A 21,971-nucleotide genomic window follows, 5' to 3' on the forward strand; every position below is an offset into this window, starting at 1 on the left:
ACACAGATGTTTGAACTGCCCTCCTGAGGGCTGTCAGGTACTCTTGGTTTCCTGCCACTGTACTTCACTCCCAAGCAAATCTCCCAAATGTGTTACACTGCTGGTAGTTTTTGTGGCATGTACTAAAGTCTGTGGGGCAGACTTGGCTCATTCCAAAACTATTTCTTCCATGAAAGTAGGCTACTACCCTCCAGCCTCCTTGAATTTAACAGACCTTTATTAGAATGATTATTATTAACTTGTTGACTGCTTTTCTTCAAGTATCTTAACAATTTTCATGTCTAAATCTCATTTAATGTATCAGTGCAGAGTCTAATTACACAAGTCAGTCATAGGCAAACTTTCCAGTGGCAGTTCAGCATCTGACTGAAGTGAAATCCATGTCAACAGAAACTGTATGCATCGGTCTCTTAATGCCTTTGCTGATGCTGTGTTAAGCTGACTTTCTAATGGTACCTTGAGATAGTATGGAGTGATACAAGGTATAACTTCAGTTGTAAGTTCAGGTTATAAATGGTTTTCTTCAAGCAAAGAGGAGGTGCAAATAAGGAATAAATTATTGACTTTGATAGAATCGTCTAATGATAGTTCTTTTTCCAGTTGGTAAAACAAAGCTGCATTCATTTCCTTTCTGTCCTTTTTATGTAAGACATAACCTCACATCGTGTATTCCTGTGAAGTCAGGGAAAACATGCAAATGATAACAGGTTTGCCAAAGACATTCATTAACTCCTTAGCAATGAAGTTTTTAGTGATCCCTTTCTACTTTATGCACTCTTTCAACAGCTACTTGCTCTTTCCAAATTCAGGGGGAAAGGTCTTTTGCTCAACCTGATGTTATGTTGTAACTTCATAATTTGAATTCCACTGATTTCCTTTCTGCATCAATAACACATCCATTTTCTTTTACCCTCTCACTTAAGAATATTTCACTGGTTACTAATCTGTTTGCAAGGAATATGCAGAAAAAAGATGCGATAAGTTCTTTCCAGATGTCCCTATGGGTTTCATAGAACTGTATGGATTTGGTGAGAGCATATTAATCTTTGTAAAATATGCATTGGTACAAGCACAACAAGAAAAGGTGCAGGGCAAAGATAACAGAGTGCTCATGCACTCTGAATTTTCTTCAAGCAACCAATGCTGATTACTGATGCAGTATTTATATTCACAGCAAGAACTTTGCTGAATTGATGTATTATTATTCCTCTGCCATCCTAATCCTTTCTTCTGATTCAGGTTTAGCCAAATTTGACTTTTTATGTTGAAATATGCCTTTAAATGAAAAACTGCAACATTTCAGCAGAAGCAGGCTGGAAATGCAGCCACCCAGAACTGCAGTTTGGTAGCACAGAAATGTGTGGTAATCTTGGTCCTCATGGGAAAGGCTTCTTGCCAAGGAAAGGAAACAGAAAGCGTATTGTCTGGAGACCTTCCCATTGCAGTTGTGTAAATTTGTTTCAGTTTCGTAGGGGTGATAGGGACTGTGACCCAGATTGTAAATAGGTGCCTCATGTTGGCCATAGGAGGGATGATGCATGGAAAAAATCATCACACCAGTGTGTGGACAGGCATCAGCCCTTAGGAAATGCCTGCAGCCCACATAATAACCCTTCTTCTCAGCACTCTGGCAGTGTAACATTCTGCTCAATCTGATTTTCTCTGCAGTTGCCTCAGAGCTGTTGGAGAAGATGTAGTGGTGAAGGCCTGGGCAGGGCCAAGGAAGCTGGGGGCAGGCAGGAGCCAGTGCCTCTGCTTTTAGGGAGCAAGGGTGGCAGCCCCAGGTGTGGTGGGGAGGGTACAAGGAACCCAGAGCAGGATGGGGACCAGGGGTGGGAAGTGCTGTCTGTGCAGAGGAAGGTAGAGGAAAGGGCTTACTTGCAAGTACAGAGCTTCAAGGTCAGGGATAATAGCCAGGAAAGCTCCTTGGCCATGCTGAGCAAAAATGAAGGAGCTGTAAACTCAGTGGGAAGTGAGAAAGCCAGGAGGGGCAACTGCAGAGGCAGAGGCAGAGCAATGCTGTGTGAGAGGCTCTTCAAAAAAGGACACAGATCCATCATGTGCTCCCCAAATGTCACATATTAACCCTGTGATTGGCTCCGTGAGGATGCAATGCCTGGGACCCAGCAGCACTGGGAGTGGCTTTCCTGCCCACTGCTGCACCTCAGACTTTAGAGAGTCAGAACTTGCTGTAGAGCTGAGGAGCATTGCCTCTACTGTTTGAGTTACCTCTCTAGAGACAGGTAGCTTAATTCACTGTAAATTGAATACATATTTGATAAATACATGTATATCCACCCAGGCTAGAAAATTAATGAAGTTACTAGAACATTTATTGCATCCTAGACTTCTTAGTCTTTGCCAGATGTACCAATCATGACTGTTATCAAATATATATCATTGTTGCCCATATCTGTTACCCATCCCTCAAAATGCATTTTAGACACCTATAAATGTGTTTTGCTTTCAGTCAGCCTACTAGTTTTAGGGTCCTATACATATTCACAGTATAATGAAATATTCTATCTCTCTCTGCTGAATAGTGACATATTTCAGGACTTTGGAGGAGAAGGCAGTCCTATAGAATGCAGGGTATACCTAACAATGTTAGTGCATTTCCCCCTTGGGGTTGAGATCTTTCCACTGCAGAAGAATCACTCCTCCAGGGATTGCAGTTCAAAGACCAGTACCCAGTTATCAAGAAACCCTCTGCTTTCAAGCAGGGTTTATGTTTCTTTGTATTAAGAAAGGATTTGCACACCAGCTCTCCTGTTTATTAGTGCTTTTGTAAAAAGCAACTTGATTTTCAAGCAATGGGATTCTCTCTGAAACATTCCTCAATGAGTCTATGCTACTGACCATGTATGTAAATGAACTTCTAGAGCACATATGACACAAGCATATCTTTTTTCCTGTCACTGTGGTACTGTATATCTTGTTCATCTTAGCAGTCTTCTACCAGTGTCTGGGTGCCAGGGTTTCCCCAGATGTCCTGCTGATATTTCCCTCACAAACATAACCTAAGCCAGAATTCTGCATAGCTTTCCTCAACTTCAGTGTAAGATCTGTGTTTACTTTTAGAGGGATTAATCACATCTAAATTTTTTCTCATATAAAACGCAAATGTGTTAATCATCTAGTCTAAGCTATGCTTTGTTTACTGCTACAGGATGGAATGGGCAGAGAAGAATAACCTTAAGAGAATAAAAATACACAAGGTAAAAGCTTTCCTTTTCTCGTGGTCCCTGTAAGACTTGCAGCTTCCAAGAAGTTTACTAGAACTGCCACAAGGGTATGTACTCAGCCTGCAAAATCTCGGGGCTGTATTCAGGTAAGTCAGAGTAGGAAAGCTGGTGATTGTCAGACTGGCAAGAGGGCAGAGGGTTGCTGTGTAAAACACTGTGTGCTCCATCTGCACTCAGGAGCCAGATAAACAATGCTGGAAGTTCTTCTTGCATGCCTGAAGAAGCAAAATAAAACAGCCACTGTTTCCTAAGCAGAGGTGATTCTGCAGGGCTTAGATTAGTACTATTCAGGTCCAAATCAGAAAAGGTGGTTGCAGTCAGCAATATTGCTGTGTGACTCCTTCTGCCATGCTAAGGATGCTAAGCCCAAAGTTAGCTGATTTTGTTGAACTGAGGGAACTGTTGTACCGAATTTTAGGCAATGAAAGTACAATAGAGATATGCAGCCAGGAATATAAACCTAAGAAAGCTTCACTCATTTAAAATATGTCAGATATGACCATGGTACGTCCAGTCAGTAAATTGGACTATAGTGGACTTGTATTTGGCCGAGGCATCTCAGAGAAGAATAGTACTTTTTTTCAGTGAGAATGATGCTGCTGGACAGAATGTATGCTATTCTAGGTGTATGTTTGGTAACTCCTTGATAATCAGTTAGTGTCCAGTTTACCTTACTGTTTGCTGAGGGGCTCCTTGTGCCATGGGACCTGTAGGTTCTGCAGCAGTGTCACGGATGCCCAGCACTTCACATTTGTGAAGACAAGGCCTCTCTTGGTGCCTCAGCCCAGAGGGAGCAGACAGGGGGACACCAGGTGGGCTGGTTTACACCCTTCCATCCTCTGCCAGGCTTTGCCTCACTGGGCTCTGCTGACCACAGTGGGGCCTCGTGGGGCGGCTGCTGCTGCGTGGACAGAAATGGGTCAAGTGCGGCATTCGTGAGGGAGGTGTGTGAGTTTATCTCCCCCGTGGGCCAGAGGTCTGCCCTCACGTCTGCTGTTCTGCACTGGCTGTGACAACCAAGGTAAATATGCACCAAAGAATTACCACTGATAGACTTGTAATGTTGCATGCCAAAAGCTGTGTGGGTTTGGTTTATCTCTTCAGCATGTCCAGAGGCCTGTTAATGACTTTGGTCCTATAGGTCTGGAGGAGCTGCCTTCATCAGCATTAAGTGCAAGATCCAATTTAGAATGACGTAATGCATTAACGTGCTCTCGACTTGCATCAGTGGGAAGGTTTTTCCACTTTACAACATGTGCCCTGCCAGAAGCTTCTTGGAGATGTGTTTACCTAATGAAAATGATTTAGTGTCTGGTCTGTGTTGCTTGCTAATAAAATCTTTCATGCAAAATCATGATAATACAGTATTTTATGGCTTTCATTTATGCTAATATATGCTGTTTGATTTGCTTTATGCCATATTTTTCTAAGTATATGGAGAAAAGAAGTAAAAATAAATTCTGTCCAATTGCCATATTAAAAATGAGTGACTTAGTGGAGCATGCTGTGTTTGTCACTCAGGTTTCGCTCTAGAGCTCATGAGGAGAATCTTCTGATCCTGTGTGATTTCTGGCTTCAAAATATCTATATAGGGAAAAAATGGAAACCAATGTCAAATAATTAACTTAATCTTATTAAATACAAAGCAAAATTTTTTCTCTCAATTATAACCCTACCTAAGAAAGATAAGAACGATTGCCATGTGCTGAACTTTGCTGACAGTAGACTTTGACCCCATTTGCTCTGCATTTACTTACACCAAAAATATAAACAGGAGATCTGGTTCTTCTCAGGGAATGCAAAACAAATTCTTACACTTCAGAAGAATGACACTTGCTGAATGCTTCTTTGTATGTTTTTTCCTACAACTGATATTTTTAGTTTGGTGCAGAGAAGAAACTGTTTACTTCCCTTCCTAAGTAAACAGCAAGGAGCACAATTTTTATGATTTGGAGTGCAGAATGTAAGTGAAGAGCCAAACTCCCACTAGTTTCATTATGGAATGGAATTGTCTGTCATGAAAAAAAAATGGTTTTACTCTGCACTGCAAAAGGTAGTATTAATTTTAAAGTCTGAAATAAATATCACCTGCACTTACAAGGAAATTATCTAATGAGTGCTCATTTTATATTAAATAGCATAATGAGTGAGTAACTGTTCAGTAGTTGGGAGGAGGTAATACACTTAAGCCTTAAAAATACCATGAAAATCTAGAAAGCTGTTGTACTGCAAACAGTGCTTCAGGACAAACCAGAATTTTGTGTAGAAGTGAATTCATAGTCTGTTGAACACAGTAACCAGATTTTGCTTCCAGTTTTATTTCTTCCATCTCCCTGAATTAAGGAGGAAGCGTGGATATAAGCACAAGAAGCATTTTCTTGCAGCCCACTCATCAATGCTGCCTCATGCACTCCTTGAAGTGCAGGTACTGGCACAAACATCCACCCTTACAGTTTTAAGGATCTCATTTCATTTCCTTTTTTTTCCCCACTAATTCTCTCTGTTCTCTTCTGCTTGCTCCATTCTGAGACTTCACCTTGAGTACTGCATCCAGTTCAGGGACTCCCAACAAAAGAAGCACCTGGACCTGCTGAAACAAGTCCAGAGCAGGGTCATAAAGATGATCAGAGGCTGGAGCACATCGCCTATGAAGACGAGAAAATTGGTGTTGTTCAGCCTGGAGAACAGAAGGTTCTGGGAGGCCTTGGAGCAGCCTTCCAGTACCTAAAGGGAGCCTACAAAAAAGCTGCAGAGAGACTTTTTGCACAAGGGCATGTAGTGACAGGAGAAGAGGGAACCACTTTAAACTGGCAGAGGACAGGTTTAGATTATATATTAGGAAGAAATTCTCTACTGTTTCTGAAGCAGTGAAGCACTGGAACAGAACGGCCACAGGTGTGGATGCCCCATGGTTGGAAGTGTCCAAGGCCAGGTTGGATGGGGCTTTGAGCAACCAGTTCTAGTGGAAGTTGTCCTTGCCCACTACAGCAAGTTTGGAACCTCGTTATCTTTAAGGTCCCTTCTGCTCCCTGTGCACCAAGGCCTTCCTCCTCCACTTCTTTCTCCTCCAGTTCCTTATGGTCAAAACCTACCTGAGCTGGTTTCCACGCCTCCTGATGAACCTTTTGTCGAGTTTCCTCAGGATGAGGGCAGTCCCACTCTCTTGACTGCTCAGATCAAGCTTAACATGGCTGTATCTGTGGCTTGACACTTAACCCATCATTTGCATCATTTGGTGGTGATGTATCGATGACAGATTGTAAGATAATACAGTCAACAGGGAGGGAAAACTCCAACATGTAAGTGCTGATAAAACATAACTGGGTTATTAGCTGACTGGTCCTTTTCCCTCCCTTTTCCTTTTAAAGACATACTTGTGAATACACTCCAAGTTGTGAAACCTGTTAATGTTACCTCTTTTATTTATGTGGCTTTTTATTCTCTCAGCCTAACTCCGGTCTTTCCCTTTCTCATTCAGAAGTGACTCTGTCATGTTAAGTAAATAGCAGCTTTCTTGACAAAGTGCAGAGCATTAGCTGCTGCTGCTAAGGCATGCTTTATTGATTGCTGTTGATTTTTACAAATTAAGTTTACTCCTACTGCTCCTGGCATTTAGTTGTAACTTGGATGTTTCATTAGTGAGGCAAAATTGAGGTTCACAAAAGCAAACCTTACAATACAGTTCTGCTTTCTACAAGTTTATTATCCAAGAGCTCCAATGGAGGATAACTACTTTAATCAGATGCATTGAAAAAAATATAGATGCAAGAGGTTAATTATGTTGCATTGCCTTCTCAAGTAGAATTTAACTTCAGATGTTTCAGTCAATGTTGTGAGTATTGAACTGAGGCAGACTGGGCAGCAAGGCAAGTTGACCAATGAGTACACTAAAAAAACCAATAAGCTTGGTCTTAGCTTGGAGATCATTAAGGGAACTGAGAAATCGTTAAAGGTAGAAATGGGACCTAATGGAAGTCAATGAGAGAACAACTATGGATATTTAATGACCAGCACTGCATCATGTTCTCATCTCTTCAGAAATAAATAATGAGATACTTGTATTTCTCTTTGAACAACAGTAAATGTAGAATGTGAAACTAGCAGGGGAAAAAGTAATCCTTTGGGTCATCCTCTCAATAAATGATTTCTGCAAGCCTTAATTAATTATCAGAGTAACTTGTGAAACAAGCTCATGTGAAACCATGGCACCATAAAATGTCTGTTTAATAATTAGCCCCAAAACCACATCTAGATTACCGTGAAACTTTGAAAGTTCCTTACCCAGAATTATTGAAAAATTGCCAGTGTAATCTCATTCTGAACACAGGATGAATTGTGCATGAGAAGAGCTCAGAAATCCTGGTGAGCAATCTTTGTTAGAACAACACTGAGGTAGCATAGTCATTAACCTTCAGGTGGTTTGTTTGTAGATAGGTGTGTTACTGCTGCACTTCTGAGTGGTAACTTCTGATTAGGTATTTCAACAGGAAAAGCAGAACCAACAGGTCTGCAACAGTGAGGAATGCTGGAAAAGTGAGATGAGTCATCGGCTGACCTTAAGGCAGAGCTGAGCTTTTCTTAGCATTCTTGAAGCTGCCACACAGCCCTGCATCAGGTGGCACTCCCCAAAAGGGTCCCTTATCTGAGCTTTGCTGTGTCAGCGAGTCAGAGCACAGTGGTCAGTCCTGCAGGTGTGTGCTAGCCCTGGCATAAGCTGAAATATGTACATATTTACTGGGTTATTAACTGTTTATCAATATCAGGCTTGTTGCCAACAGTTCAATAATTGCTTTATCAAACTAGGAGTTTTTAAAAGAAAATAAAGCCTTTTAATAGCATCACTATATATATTTTAGTATTCTTAGACAGAAGGCTTACATTCCATTAGCACAAATAACTGTTTTAAATCTTCCCAATACCTCTGTGAGGAAGTAAATTATTGCTAATTCCTGGTCAGATAACAGTTATCTTGTCTTTGATGTAGGTCCCCCCAAAATACATTTGTTTTTTCTTGCACGAGAGCCACAGAGTGCCTGAGGGGAGGGTGTTTTGAAGGGACTGCTGAAGGAAGAAATGCTGTTAGTATGGTTTCAGGAAGCAATAAGCACCTTCATGAAAATAACTCAAGTCCCCATCCTTAATCCCTGTCTATCCCGTTTTATCTGATGGACTCAGCGCGGGCTGGAAGATCACAGTGTGGCTGAAAACAAAGGGAGTTAACAAGATGTGACCGGCCGATGGATAAAACAATAGGCGAAGCCCTCCACGCTGCCTAGAGCCAGGTGTGCTCCATGCCCAGGTCGCCATGTGGATCGCGGTGGCTCTGCTGTGCTGCTCGGCGCTGGCGGGGCTGCCCCGGGCGGGCGGCTCCTGCCCCTCGCAGTGCAGCTGCTCCTTCCACAGCCTCAGCGAGGGCACCAAAGCCAGGTACGCCGGGCGCTCCGCGGGGCCGCCGCTCTCGCTGCGGGGCCGGGGGGTGCTTCTGCTCCTCTGGAAGGATGCTCGCAGAGAAAATACTGTGTCTGGACTTTGTGGCCATTATTTTTCCAGTTGCTCTGCGCTCTAGCTATATTTGCAGAGGATTAGCTTCTGAAAACACAGTAAGCTGATTTCAGAGAAAGTGTTCGGCCATCTCCTCTGTGAGAACAGAAGTGACATAATTATTGCTGATGTAACGGCAAAAAAAGAATAAAATTTAAACAACTTTTTTTTTTTTTTAACCTTTATGCTGAAAGTTCTGGTTCTAAAAGGTTTTATTTATTCTGCTCTGCTGGTTTGTTGCTAAAGTGTGATTAGATTTGATTAACATTGTGGTACCAAACCCAGCAATTTACTTAAAACCCCTGACAACTGGAGATTTTAGGCATAGCAATAGACTTTAGACACGAATGAACTTAAAAAACAGACAGTAACAACAACAACAACAAAAAGTTCATTCTCAGATTGGAAACTTTCCATTACAAAAGAAGACAAAACCAGAAGGACATCCATCTTTGACTGCAAAACCATTGTACATACATGCCTCTGGAGGACTGTTATAAAAGAGTCCTTCTGAAAGGGTAATCACAAAGTATCTGACTTAAAAGAAAATAGAGGCCGTATTTTCATAAGGTGTGGTTCACAGCAGAGGAGGTTTTGCGACAGATACAGTATTTGCAAAACCCTTTGTAATAAACTTTTCTAGACTGAAATATTTTTTCATTACTGAAATATTTTGGAACCCCATGAAATATCTCTACTTTCTTATCTCTTTTATGGTGTTATAGATTTAATACTAGAAACTTTCCCAGTAAGAAGAAGCATGCTAGAGACACAAGTAGCCTGCAATTCTTAAAAGGGAGTGCAATAGCATGAGAGCCAATTATTGCTCCATAAATGTCATGGTTCCCAGGGGAATTTCCTCTCAGTGACTGGAAAAAGCTGTTGTGCATTTCAGTAAGATACATAATAAAGCAAATATCCATTAGTCCCTTAAGGAGCATAATGCCACCTTTTTTCCTGCATTATGATTCATATTTCTCACCAGAAGGAGATTATCCCATAGATTAAATGTTCAGTGCTCACTGACAGAGCTTAGGGATGCTATGAGAAGCATTCTGCTTTACTGCCGTGATGTTTCTGTTAGTAAACATTTTGTGACATGACTACACAAAAAAAAAATAGTTTTCTTGAAAGAGGATTTCTGGATTTTCCTTATTTGACAGATTTTTATCTTCCTCAAAATCTTAACTTTCAGCAGAGGGTGGGCAAGATTTAATGCCACAATGAAAGTGTTCGGTGAGAGTAATGTACTGTTTTTTGATTATAAATTAACAATTTAACTGTAGGCTCAAATAGCATTTAAATCTGGGAAGTCTGCCTGAGCAGTTCAGCAATCTTGTATGTTTTGGTTGATAGTGGAGGAATAATTGCTTTCTGCCAAAACCAATCTGGTTTTGACAGCTTTTTAATATTCTGTTTATAGAGGCAGTGTGATAAGAAAATGTTACTTGACTGATCACATTACATTTCTTGTGGTGTCTTGTTCAGCATGCAGAGCAGAACACACCTATCTAACCTGACACCTTTTGCAGGTGGCTTGGTATTTTGTTAAGAACTTGCCTTCCCCTACTTGCTGATAGGCAAATTAAAATTCAGTCAGAGATCTGTTTTGTCTCCCTTCATTTCTCATGGCTCTCTACGATCCCAAGTCACAATTTCTTGTATGGAGGCTGCAAAAACACAGCAAAGGCTTTTCATGTTTTGACCTCTAGAGATTAGAAACAGGGAGAAATGATTAAAACACATAAATCTGCCTTGCTTTCAGTATAGCATTTTCCAAAGAGTTAATTTTCCGTGCTTTCACTCCCATGACTATGTGTGCGTGGGGTGGAGTGACTGCTACCATCTCTACACACCTTCCATAGTAAAGCAAAGCTTACTCCAGAGTATCTCCAACGAGTTGTTAGCTGGCTTTCTTATCCTCATTTCTCAAACCAGAGTTCCCATGTCACATTTAATCTGTGTAACTTCTTGCTCTCCCACATGTCAGAAAGGCTTCTTTTTGTATGGCTTTTATAGTTCAATTTATGGATCCCTTTGTTTAACTTGCACTAAAATCCTCTGTCATGCATGAATGTTGTCACTGCTGCCTATCATAAGTACTCTAAAAAACTGAAAGCAAAAACCAACAGGAACACCAGATTCAGACTCACACCACTCCAGGAGAGGCAAAACACTGTGATCTCTGCAGTCAGAAGGTACAGAATTACTGCAATTTTACGTATTTATGGTGATGATGTTCAGCAGCAAGTAAGAAATGACAGTAAGTCTTGGGAAAAAAGGCAGATCAAAATCTTGCATTAAAATAAGGTTTCAAAACCTTTTCAAAATAAAAGAAAGTCACATCTTTGCTTATCTGTGTCTTTCCCCACCAGGACAGTGCTGTGTAATGACCCAGAGATGACCCTCCCTCCCGTGAACATCCCTGTCGATACAACCAAGCTTCGGATAGAAAAGACAGCCATCCGCAGGGTGCCAGGAGAGGCTTTCCACCTCCTTCACAACCTCGAGTACCTCTGGATGCCCTATAACTCCTTGGCCAGCCTCAGTGGCATCCCCTTCAAGGGCCTTCGTCGTCTGCAGGAGCTGAGGCTGGATGGGAACAACTTAGTATCATTCCCCTGGGAAAGCCTGGCTGGCATGCCACAGCTGCGGCTTCTGGATTTACACAATAACGAACTCACCTCAATCCCTCCAGATGCTGCTCGGTATGTCAAGAATATCACATACCTGGATCTGTCTAGCAACAAGCTGATGACTCTTCCTCAGGCTCTCATTGCCACCTGGGCCAATCTCCAGGCTGTTCCCTACTTCCCCAATGATAACTCCAAGATCATCCTAGGTAAGAGAAGTGCCTGCCAATTTTCAGGGGGCACAAATGTCAAGAGTTCCTCATCTTATTGCAGCATTTTCACCCACTGTGGTTACCATAGCAAGTACACTGCTATTATACGTATACAATTTAATACCCCAAATAATGTGTGTAAATTTATCTGCATATTAACACCCTCACCTCAGGCTCATCACACCCAGCGTATTATGCCATAAATTTGATCATTTCTTGAATCTTTGTAGCACAAAATGGGTGACTCTTGGTCAAGGCTTTTTTAGTTATTGCCACCACCATTTTGGATAGAAATACAAATATGTTTACAGCTCTTCATCATTTGTGTGCTCTTTTCTAATAACAGTGTATGGAATTGACCCATTTTAAGCAGAACTAAATAAAAGGATGGATAATTTATTATGCCCGAATTAAAGAGGAATAATGCCATGGCTGAGCATAAAATCTGGGTCAGAGCTGCCAGTTTGTCTCTTCCCAGAGCCTTGTTTAACTGTTCACACAGAATTAAACCCTAGTCTACCCAAACCCACGAAGATGGTGCTGCCTTGAAGGGCAGCTATGAAGCTCCAAGAATACCCTTTTTTGTGGCAGTTGTAGGCTCCTCAGAGGTATGGCTTTGGGGCAATTATCCATTTTTGTGTCAGGGTATTTCACAGCTGACTCTCAGCTGTAGGATGCCCAGGTGAGGTTTTGAGCACATTTCCTAGCTCAGGGGACTACTACACGGTCTTTTAGCCATTGTTCACTGTTCAAATCCATGGCAGGCTGATGATGGCTCAGAGTTGTTGCCATCTGCCGTCTTCACTTGCCGTGTGCTGTCCCAGCCCCACTGACTGTGTTTGGTCACTGAGGTGTACTGCATGTACAGCCTCTGCAGCCAAGGGTGTGAGTTCAGCCACCTGCTGATAATCTCAGCAGAGGCACTGCGAGTTTCCTCTCACTCTGGCAAGTACCTGCTGCTCTTTGTTCCCTTGAAAAATTTAGGGAGGTAATGTTTTTAAAACCAGATTGCAGTGGAAAGAGAAAGAAGACTTTAAAAAGATACAAAATGCCACCTACAAAGCTTTTAGTGTCCTTAGCAGATGTTGCTGAAGGTTTCACTAGCATCAGGAGAGAAAGGAGCAGGTGTTTCATTATCCCATTTTGCCAGACATAGTAACAAGTTCTTTAAGCCAAAACTTGCAGTTTGGGATCGCCCATTTCATTCGTGGCAAGACTGCCTAGATCTTACTTTTCCCTTTTTTAGAGTCAAGTTACATGTAAAAATGTTATTACATCCAATATAGATTAGGAGACTATTTTATCAAGAAGAACAGACCATGCCTTGATGCTCGTGGCCAAACTGAGTAGTATCCAGCTGTGCACAGGTTGATTGTGTCAGAATCCTAAAAAATTCATGTAGGCATATAAGTATAATGCTAAAATTAACTCAGTAATGTATAGACACAACAGCTTCTAGGTCCTATCCTGTGGACACCCATAGGAACCAGGTAGATAAAATGCATGCCTCTCAAAGGAGCAAGTTGGGAAACACAGCTGCATGTTTCTGCTTCACTCTGCTCATGACTGTTTCTCATGGAGGCATAAAAAATCATGAATAATAAAAAGAGTCAGCCCAATCCATTCCTTTGTCTGCAATGCATCACTGTGACTCCTCTTCAGAGCCCCTGCTTGCAGACTCCTTCAAGAAGAAGTAATTCTCTGCTGAGCTGCTGGCTAATAGACTGTGCCGAGGGTGCAAGCTTTTCCATGTGAGCACTGCCCATGTGAGCCCACGGAACTGTGCTGTGCAGGGCAGCAAAGGGCTCACTGGGGCTTTGTGGGTACTGCAGCTTCAGCTGGAGCTGGGGCACCTGCCAGGAATCTGGGATCATTGGTTATCTAGTGCATGAACTAGAAGTGAGCTGCTAGCAAAAATGCCATAAAACAACAAAGCCAAGCTGAACATTCATTATTTACTTAGTCCCCTTCACTTTAACATATTAATTGATAAGAACTAACCTCATCATTTTCAGATCCTCTTCTAAGCCCAGGGAAGAAGATATGGAATGCACTCAGAAGAAATTTTTCAGCAGCATGTTTAAAACAGTTTGAGGGAATATTAGTACTCTTCACTTTCAGGCAGGTGCCAGCCCCAAGGCAGGTCCTTGGGCTGTGCATGGAACAGAGCAGGCAAAGCCCCCTTGGAGGGAGCAGAGCTCGCTCCTGTGGCAGGCAGGAGGCCTGGGAGCCATGCTCCTGGCTTAGGCTTCAAATGTGTGCCTGGGGTTAGATGGCATTAATATCCCTAGGGCCAGTTCTGCTAGCTAAAATCATTAGAGACCACAATGTGTCCACAGCACAGCTGGATGCAAACACTTGTAAGTAGGATGACACAGATTTAATCAGAATACAGCAACTTCTGTTCATGGATATGCATTACTCTAGTTCCAAGTTTGCTTTTTCAGTACTATCTTCACAGATCTCTTTTTAATAATGTCTAATTTTTTCAGAATTGAAATGCAATAGGTGCAAACTGGGAGAGCAGAATAAAAAAGAAGAGAAACATTCCAAGACTCTGAAACAGGAGTATGTTTTTCAATATACCTTGTTCTGTGTATATAGCCTTAATATAGTTATGGTCTATGTCTTTTTATACACCATAACAGGCATACTCTTCAGTTTAATTCTTAAAACAGTTCTTTCATCTTATCCGGTATAAATTAGCATTTCAGGAAAAACAGTTGATTACCAAAACAATGAAAATAACTTAGAATAACAGGGCTGGAAGAGAACTATGGCAGGCAAGTAAAATCAGCTACAGCTATTACAGGTGGGAAAGTGGCATGACAATCTGGCCAATATTTTAAGAATGTCCAGTGAGAATAATTTTCTGGCATGTCTAAGAAAGAGGCTTTATAGTCTCCTCATGCCAAAAGAATCCACACCCCTTCTCCCATGAGTACTTGTTTTTACCATCCTGGAACTAAATGTGTTTATAATAACAACTTGTTTTGGTTCTTTATATGCACGAATCACAATGTTTTCATGATATTAATAATCCTGCTTTGAACTTGAAAGAATATTATTTCAGATCCAGATTTTGAGATACTTTAGCAAGCCATATTTATTCCATTTTGGCAACTGTGGGATCCATCAGGCTAAGCCAACAGCAGTGAGGGGGGGGAACATCCCCCACCCCACATATTCCTGTACAGGCAGCTCTTGCAGAGCAGACTGGGAGCCTATCACACTGTCTTGCTGAAAAACAGAAACAAAAGGTGCTGTTGGAATGACTTAGTGCCCTGATTTCTTTTTGACAGGCTTGCAAGACAATCCTTGGGTGTGTGACTGCAGTCTGTATGAAATGGTCCATTTCCTAAATTTCCAGTCTCCTAACATAGCCTTCATTGAGCCCAGGCTGAAATGCTTCACCCCCCGGAGCCTCGCAGGAGTCTTCTTCAGCCAGGTGGAGCTGAGGAAGTGTCAGAGCCCCGTTGTGCACACGTCTGTAGCCAAGGTGAAGACCATCCTGGGCAGCACGGTGCTGCTGCGCTGTGGGACCACGGGCGTGCCCATCCCCGAGCTCAGCTGGAGGAGAGCTGATGGGGCTCAGCTGAACGGCACAGGTGGGTTTGGGTCTGCACACGTGGAACGAGTGAGGCAGACCTGCAGCAGGTGTAATCCACTCCTGCATTGTGATTTTCTATAGACTATAAAACTACTTACATGCTGATCTAAATATTATCAGATAAATGTGTATTATCATGTGTAAGAAGTTGGTTTTGCTTTGTTTCCTAGCAGTTGTGGTGGTGAGATAAATCAAGGGATTTTCTGCAAATCTGTTGGAACTAAAGAAATTAAATATTTCCAACTGTAGCAATAAGCTGTTTTCAGTTAGTTAGTTATTCAGTCACTGAGAAGGCTTCCCACTAAATTATTCTATATTCTATTAATCTATTCTATTGCTAATCAATTAGCAAACATCTCTGACAGAGAGATGTCTGATGTGAATTCAACTGGGAGTTGATCTGCTGTAGAAGCAAGAAAAGGTTTCAAACATACAACACTACTGATATTAACACAAAAAAAGCCACTAAACTGCTGAAGGATACAACACTTCAGTGGGAATGTCCCCAAGGAATCATCCCCTTCTGATAGATTGACAAGGTCCCCTGGGGAAAATGCTCTGTGGAAGAAACCCTGACCACCTGGTCTCAGCACCTCTTCTGTGCTAACCCCTCCTGTGGGGGAAGCTTTCAAACAGACACTGGTTTTGTGACTGATCATGTTTTCATTTCCATTCACAAGAATGTTTGGAGCTGTAATTGCAATGTTGGTCCTTTAATGTGGGGAATTTAGGGAAGAAACCTTTGCTCTACTGAAGACAGTTGTCCTTAGCTTTTTGTCCTACAAGTTTTCAGTCAGGATCTGAACCTTCTTACTTCCAACCTGCCCTGAATACTCCTGTATCCTAGTCCTGCCCTGACTTTCATAGAGGATCTAAACTCAGCAGATAAATTGCTAAGTATGGAGTCTGATCTTCAAAGGGTTACAGGGCTCCTCAGTGCACAGAACAGGGAAGAGAGCAATTTTCTTTCACAGCAGTAGAACCATTTGGAATAAACGTAATTTTTTGAGATCTGCACAAGTTATTGCTCTGTTGTACACGATGTGCAGGATGTAGCAGAGCTGCTCCTCATAATGGTAATGTGCACCCACCATGCTGCAAACATCCCTCCTACACTTGAAAGAGCCACCACAAAACATACAACAGGGGATGATTTCCTGAAAGCCTATGTTGAGTTTACTTTGAGCTACAACTGAGAATGATGTATTTTGTGCCCCATTAAATCAGATGCTAGCACCTTTCAGTAAAAAGTTGGCTGAAAAGATAGGTTATTTCTCAACAATGGCAGCTTCTGTGCCAATGCTATAATGTGACTATTTGAAATGCTGGTGGTGTTCTGAACAGAAAGGACTGAGAAATAGCCCACAATCTGTATGTGCAGGTAATTGCTATAGGTAGACCCATGGCTTTATGTTTTTTAATATACACATTCAGTAAATACTTAAACTGAAAAAGTAACTTCTGCTACCTTGTATTTCACTGCCACTGGAAGGGGTCCCGGTAGCAAAGGCTGGATCCTGACCCCAAGAGGGCTTGGGAGAAGTCTGCATCCTCTTACCTCTGCCTTTCAGACATCTCTCTGGTTTACCTTTCAGTGGGAAAGGGCATGCCCATCCTAAGGAGGCTGGTTAAATAATGAAGAGGGTGCTTTACCCTTCCACAAGATCCCAACTCTTCTTTTTATTTTCTCTGCACCAACAGAAAAAGACAAAAAGCCCCCTAGTTTTAGCCTCCAAGTGAATCACATGAGCAAATCTCAGCTGTGTACATATCATTCGGTGCTACGTGATCACACCTGTGTAAGGATAAACACCTGCAATAATTAAGCAGTAGACAAGGATATTATTTTCCAACTATTTTTCCATATACTCTAGGTTAGTCCATGTGTGTTTATTACAATAAAACCTCCACTGTTTGTATTTTCTTTGCCTCCAAGGTCTGCATCTAATGCTCCAATAGATCATGTTACTGCCTGCTCCTTCCACTCTTTTAAGTATTGTACCTACGTAAGAATTTTCAAGCTTTTATTTTTAATGGAAGATCCTTTCCTGTTATGTTTTCCAGCTGTATATCCATTTGGAGGAAATAGTATCAAATATTTCATTTGGAAGCAGTTTAAATCCTGACATAATCTAATTATAGTGTTACTGTCCTTTTCTTAGATTCACTTTAACTTTGTAATGTTCTTGGTGGCAAGCAGAAATAATGACTCTTTATCATATACTTTATTGAGCAGATATTTGGTGATGGAGTCTTAATATTTTACAAACATGGTATTAATTCCATTTATTATTGCCTATTTATTTAACATTTTTCCTGCCTTGCAGTTCACCAAGAGATTTCCAGTGATGGGATGAGCTGGTCTATCCTGGGCCTGCCTGTAGTCTCTTACCTTGACTCTGGAGAGTACATCTGTAAAGCAAAGAATTTCCTGGGGGCAACAGAGGCGTTCATCTCACTCATCATCACAGACTCAGAAAGCACGGATGACCCCACCTCTAATGGCAAAGGCACGTGGAATGGGAAGGCGAGCGGGATGCAGGCAGCTGCCTACAATGATGAACTGGTGGCAAGGTACATCATCACCACCTCCACTGTGCCCACCCTGGGGGCTGGAGCGGGCACTGGAGACGGGCTTCTCCTCCCGGACATGGCACAAGACAGCAACCCCCAGAATCTGCTGGTGAGCCCCACCATGGGCCAGCAGGAGCCAGAGCGGATGGTGAGGTCTGTCAGGGTGATAGGGGACACCGACCAGAGCATCACCCTGGCCTGGAAGGCACCTATGGCAAAGAACACCACGGTGTTCAGTGTCCTTTATGCTGTCTTTGGAGAGAGGGACATGCGGCGGATCAACGTGGAGCCAGGGAAGACCAAGGTCACTGTTTATGGGCTGCTGCCAAAGACCAAATACATCGTGTGTGTCTGTGTGAAAGGGCTGATCCCCAGGAAGGAGCAGTGCATCATATTTTCCACAGATGAAGTTTTCAGTGCGGGAGGGACGCAGAAGCTCATCAATGTGGTTGTCATCAGCGTGGCCTGTGTCATTGCTGTTCCTCTGACGCTGGTGGTCTGCTGTGGAGCACTGAAACGGCGCTGCAAAAAATGCTTTGTGCGGAAACCCAAGGAAATTCAGGAATCCTACGTCACCTTTGAAAGCCTGTCTCCTGGGGCCAAGGCAAAAGGCGTGGAAGGAGAATACTTGACCAGGCACACCCCTGACGAGTCGAATAGGCTGCTGTCTGCCCGCTCCAGCGTGGACTCGGAAGCCATACCAAAGATTGAGGGACAGCCTAATGAATACTTCTGCTGACAGTACCGAGGCTGACTGCCAGCTCACCCAGTGGAAAACACGTGGCTGTATCTGTGGCTCTGTGACTCTGCTCCAGCACTGCAGGCCACCCTGTCCATGCTTCTGTCTCTGACTTGCTCTGGAACAGGATGCAAGAGGGTAGATGGTGCCCAAGCTTTACAGAAACATGTTGCTCACACCTCTTGGGGTTTGCTGCTTTGTACCCAGTCAAAAGCTTCTGTGATAATGGCCTCATTCTCCTGGACCACTTCTTTTTGGTTTTTTTTTTCCTGTAAATTGAAGTGTGCACACTGTGTGTGAGGACATTAAGCAGCATTTCTGAGTGTGCTCTGCTTGGTGTTGTTTAGGACCTGCTCTGCAATATGCAAAGTACTTTATTCTCAGCTCTTTTTATGGATTTTTTGGTTGACAAACGGGAGGGTTTAGTAATTTTGATACAAATATCTGAGAAGGTGAATATTGAGAGTCTCACCTTTTACATCCCCCATGGTTGCATGAAATGTGCAGCTTGATGCTTAATAAATCACTAAATACGGATGCACAGAAACCCTTTCTAATACGTCCAACATAATCACAACTCTATGCTCTGAATTCAGAGAAATGTGCAAAGGAGATAGAAATCAAGAACCAAAACCCAATACACACCTAAGAATGCATAATAGAGAACATTTTCTGATTGTATTTTGGTCCTAAACTCTATTCTTAAAATATTATTGAAAAAGAGCAAAGGTCTTTAAATATCAGTCCTAGCTGGCATTTTGTATCTGTACTGTAGTTAGTAGAATATGTTTTACACCAGCTGTGCTAGATAAAAATCATACAATAGCCTACTTTGCACATGGTGTGTGGTGGTGCAATGCTTTGTAACCATACTGGACAACCTACACTAGAGTTTTGTAAAAATCTCCCAAACCAGCCCTGTCATTGCTGCCTGTGCTCCTGGCAAAACTGATGGTGAAGACCCACACCATCAGCCAGGCACTTGTGACTTGGTCACGGAAAGGAGTTGCTCTGTGCAGAGCAGCAGAAAGTGATGTGGTGTCTGACCACTGGCCATGCACACATCAGCCATTCCTGATTATGGTCTCAGTGGTGGCAGTGGCTCAGTACAGACTTTTGGGTTTCAAGCATTTTACAAGTTCAAGCACCCTGAAAAAAACCTGTCTAATATTAATCTAAATGTCATTTGAGTTCTGCAGCTTCACTGGAATTTGGATCTGAGTGCTTATCACAAAGTAACTCCCAGACGTGTAATTTTCCACTCAAGTCCTCATGTAGTAGTAAATAACATTTTTCTCTTTGTAATAAATATTATTAATGAAGAAAATTATATATATTCTGCCAAATGTTGAATGGGAAAGATCCAGCCAAGTTGAAATGGTAATGCATAAAGCTTGCTGAACTGTTCTGAAATGTGTGTTTGTAAATTTATTGGAAAGACTTCCACTCACATTCTGGATGTGTATGTACAGTGTGGGTTAAGAAAATTCACTGGTTGGAATGGAGCTCTGTATGGGTTTTGCAAGTCTTCCTTGTACAGCAGGGTTTCAGTTATGTCAGATTACTTGGCCTGATGGAAAAAGCAAGTCATCTGATCTCAACATGAATACCAGCAACACGGGTACATCACAATAGTTTCTGATAGCACTCCCTGTATTCCTTACATTAATGATAAGGAAATTCTCTTGTATTGGGAGAATTTGTCAATCCCTGAATTATCCCCCATAATTCATGCTACTGCTATCACTGGACTGTGTAGATTTTTAGGTTTACAAATAAAGTTTTGTAAAATTATGTATTTTAATGCAACAAATTAACTCATGAAACATGTGGTACATAATACATCTGTTCCTTATTTATAAAGTTCATTTGTCCCAGCCTGATTATTAGAGTCAGGAAAAAACCGTCCTTCCAGTAGAAGTTTTTGTGCTGAGTTGCAAGGATTGCTGTATGTAAGCCTGGGTCCTGCCTACATGTGCAGCAGGAACACTGGGCTGTGCAGAACTCAGCCTGCCATGGCCCTGGATGGATAAGCTCCTGAAGAAACAAGGCTGTCCTGACATTTTCCTGTGGTGAACGGAGTGCACCTACTGCTCGAGGACTTTCCTGTAAGTCAGGTCTGCAGGAGCTGACTGGGAACCAGAAATATTCACTTTTCAGCTGACTGGGAACCAGAAATACTCACTTTTCAGCTGACTGGAGACATGAGCTGGGTCATTTGCTGCACCCAGCGCTGGTGAGGAGCAGCTCTCACCTGCTGTGACCCTCGGTCTGTGACTTGGCTGTGGAAAAAGCACCAGCTGGGCCAGCACTGGCACTCTTTGCTTGCGAGAAGGGAAGGATGGAGGGATCATCCTGGGACATCCACTGTGAATGGGTTCAATTTTAGACTCTACTGGGTATTTTTTGTACTTTGAATGGTAATCCCAAATAGAATAAATGTGATTCTTCTTTTCTCATTCCTGTGTCCGCTCTCACTGTCTCATAGATGAGGCATCGCAGTTTATCATCTCAGCTGCTGCTGTTCAAGAAAAGTCTTTCTCTACTGCACTGGTGGTTCATACAGGGTAGGCAATAGGTACGAAACTCTACAAGCTCTGTCTCATCTGGTGTACTTGCTAAACTGTGAGTGAAATTTCAAACCATTAAGGAAGCTGATGTGACTTCAAAGCTCTGGGTCAGATTATTAGTGGTATCAGACATGTAAAGGTAAGTATCTCACTGGATTTTCTCTTTTCTTGTCATGGCAGGGCTGTTAGGCACCTAGTTTCAGCAGGGTAAGGAAAATATTTTTCCCGGCCAACAATTCCTTTCTTGGTTAAAGTCAATTCTCAAGATGTGCTGTAAGAACCAAAGCCAACATCTGCTATTGCACTCCCTTTTAACAAGCTTGGACTGATATCACCACGCCCACTAAACCATCAACTCATTTTTAAACACTTTGATACATGCACTTTCTGAAACACCCAACTGCAGCCTTCAACACTTATGTCCTGCCCAGCAGTGATTTCTAACACTGAAAGCCATGGCCAAGGGACTAATTGAAAAGCATCAGCCCAGACTTGATTTCTTACAAGAAGAAATGTCATTTCAAGATGGAGTTTGGCCGTAGCTGGGAGCACACAGTGGGTGATCTCTTGGCATGTGCTTTGGCAATCAGCGCAGTCTCTGAAACTGCACTTCCCATCGACTAGCAGACACTGTCTCTGTGGCGATTTATTTCGACAGCTTGAGTTTCAGACAGCTTGTTCTGCATTTTGGCTTCAGCCAGGATGCCACATGATGTTAAAGAGCAGCTGAACTGAGGGGACATCTGCTGTCACAATAGTGACCATTAAATTTACATGCAGGCAGAAACTAGGCTGAATTAAAAAGGCAGCAAAATCCCACTCCAGTAGGGAACATAAGCATAATGCC

At 42.4% G+C, this 21,971-nt stretch overlaps 1 protein-coding gene across 3 annotated transcripts in view; it reads left to right on the forward strand.

Annotated features, from left to right (window-relative positions):
• LRIT1 (leucine rich repeat, Ig-like and transmembrane domains 1) overlaps nt 1-18,554 on the forward strand; it is a 115,245-nt gene extending 96,691 nt beyond the window's left edge. For 2 of the 3 annotated variants that reach the window (XM_069019202.1, XM_069019201.1), the window contains exons 3-5: nt 11,162-11,628; nt 14,934-15,239; nt 17,569-18,554. In XM_069019202.1, coding sequence (XP_068875303.1) covers nt 11,187-11,628; nt 14,934-15,239; nt 17,569-18,554 — 1,734 coding nt within the window. In that variant the 5' untranslated portion in view covers nt 11,162-11,186. Of the gene's footprint in view, nt 1-8,550; nt 8,673-11,161; nt 11,629-14,933; nt 15,240-17,568 lie in introns of those variants that run through there. The other variant, XM_069019200.1, reaches the window with a different exon arrangement.
• The last annotated feature ends 3,417 nt before the right edge of the window (nt 18,555-21,971 follow it).

Source organism: Aphelocoma coerulescens, chromosome 6 (genome assembly GCF_041296385.1).
Source record: "Aphelocoma coerulescens isolate FSJ_1873_10779 chromosome 6, UR_Acoe_1.0, whole genome shotgun sequence".
NCBI lineage: Eukaryota > Metazoa > Chordata > Aves > Passeriformes > Corvidae > Aphelocoma > Aphelocoma coerulescens.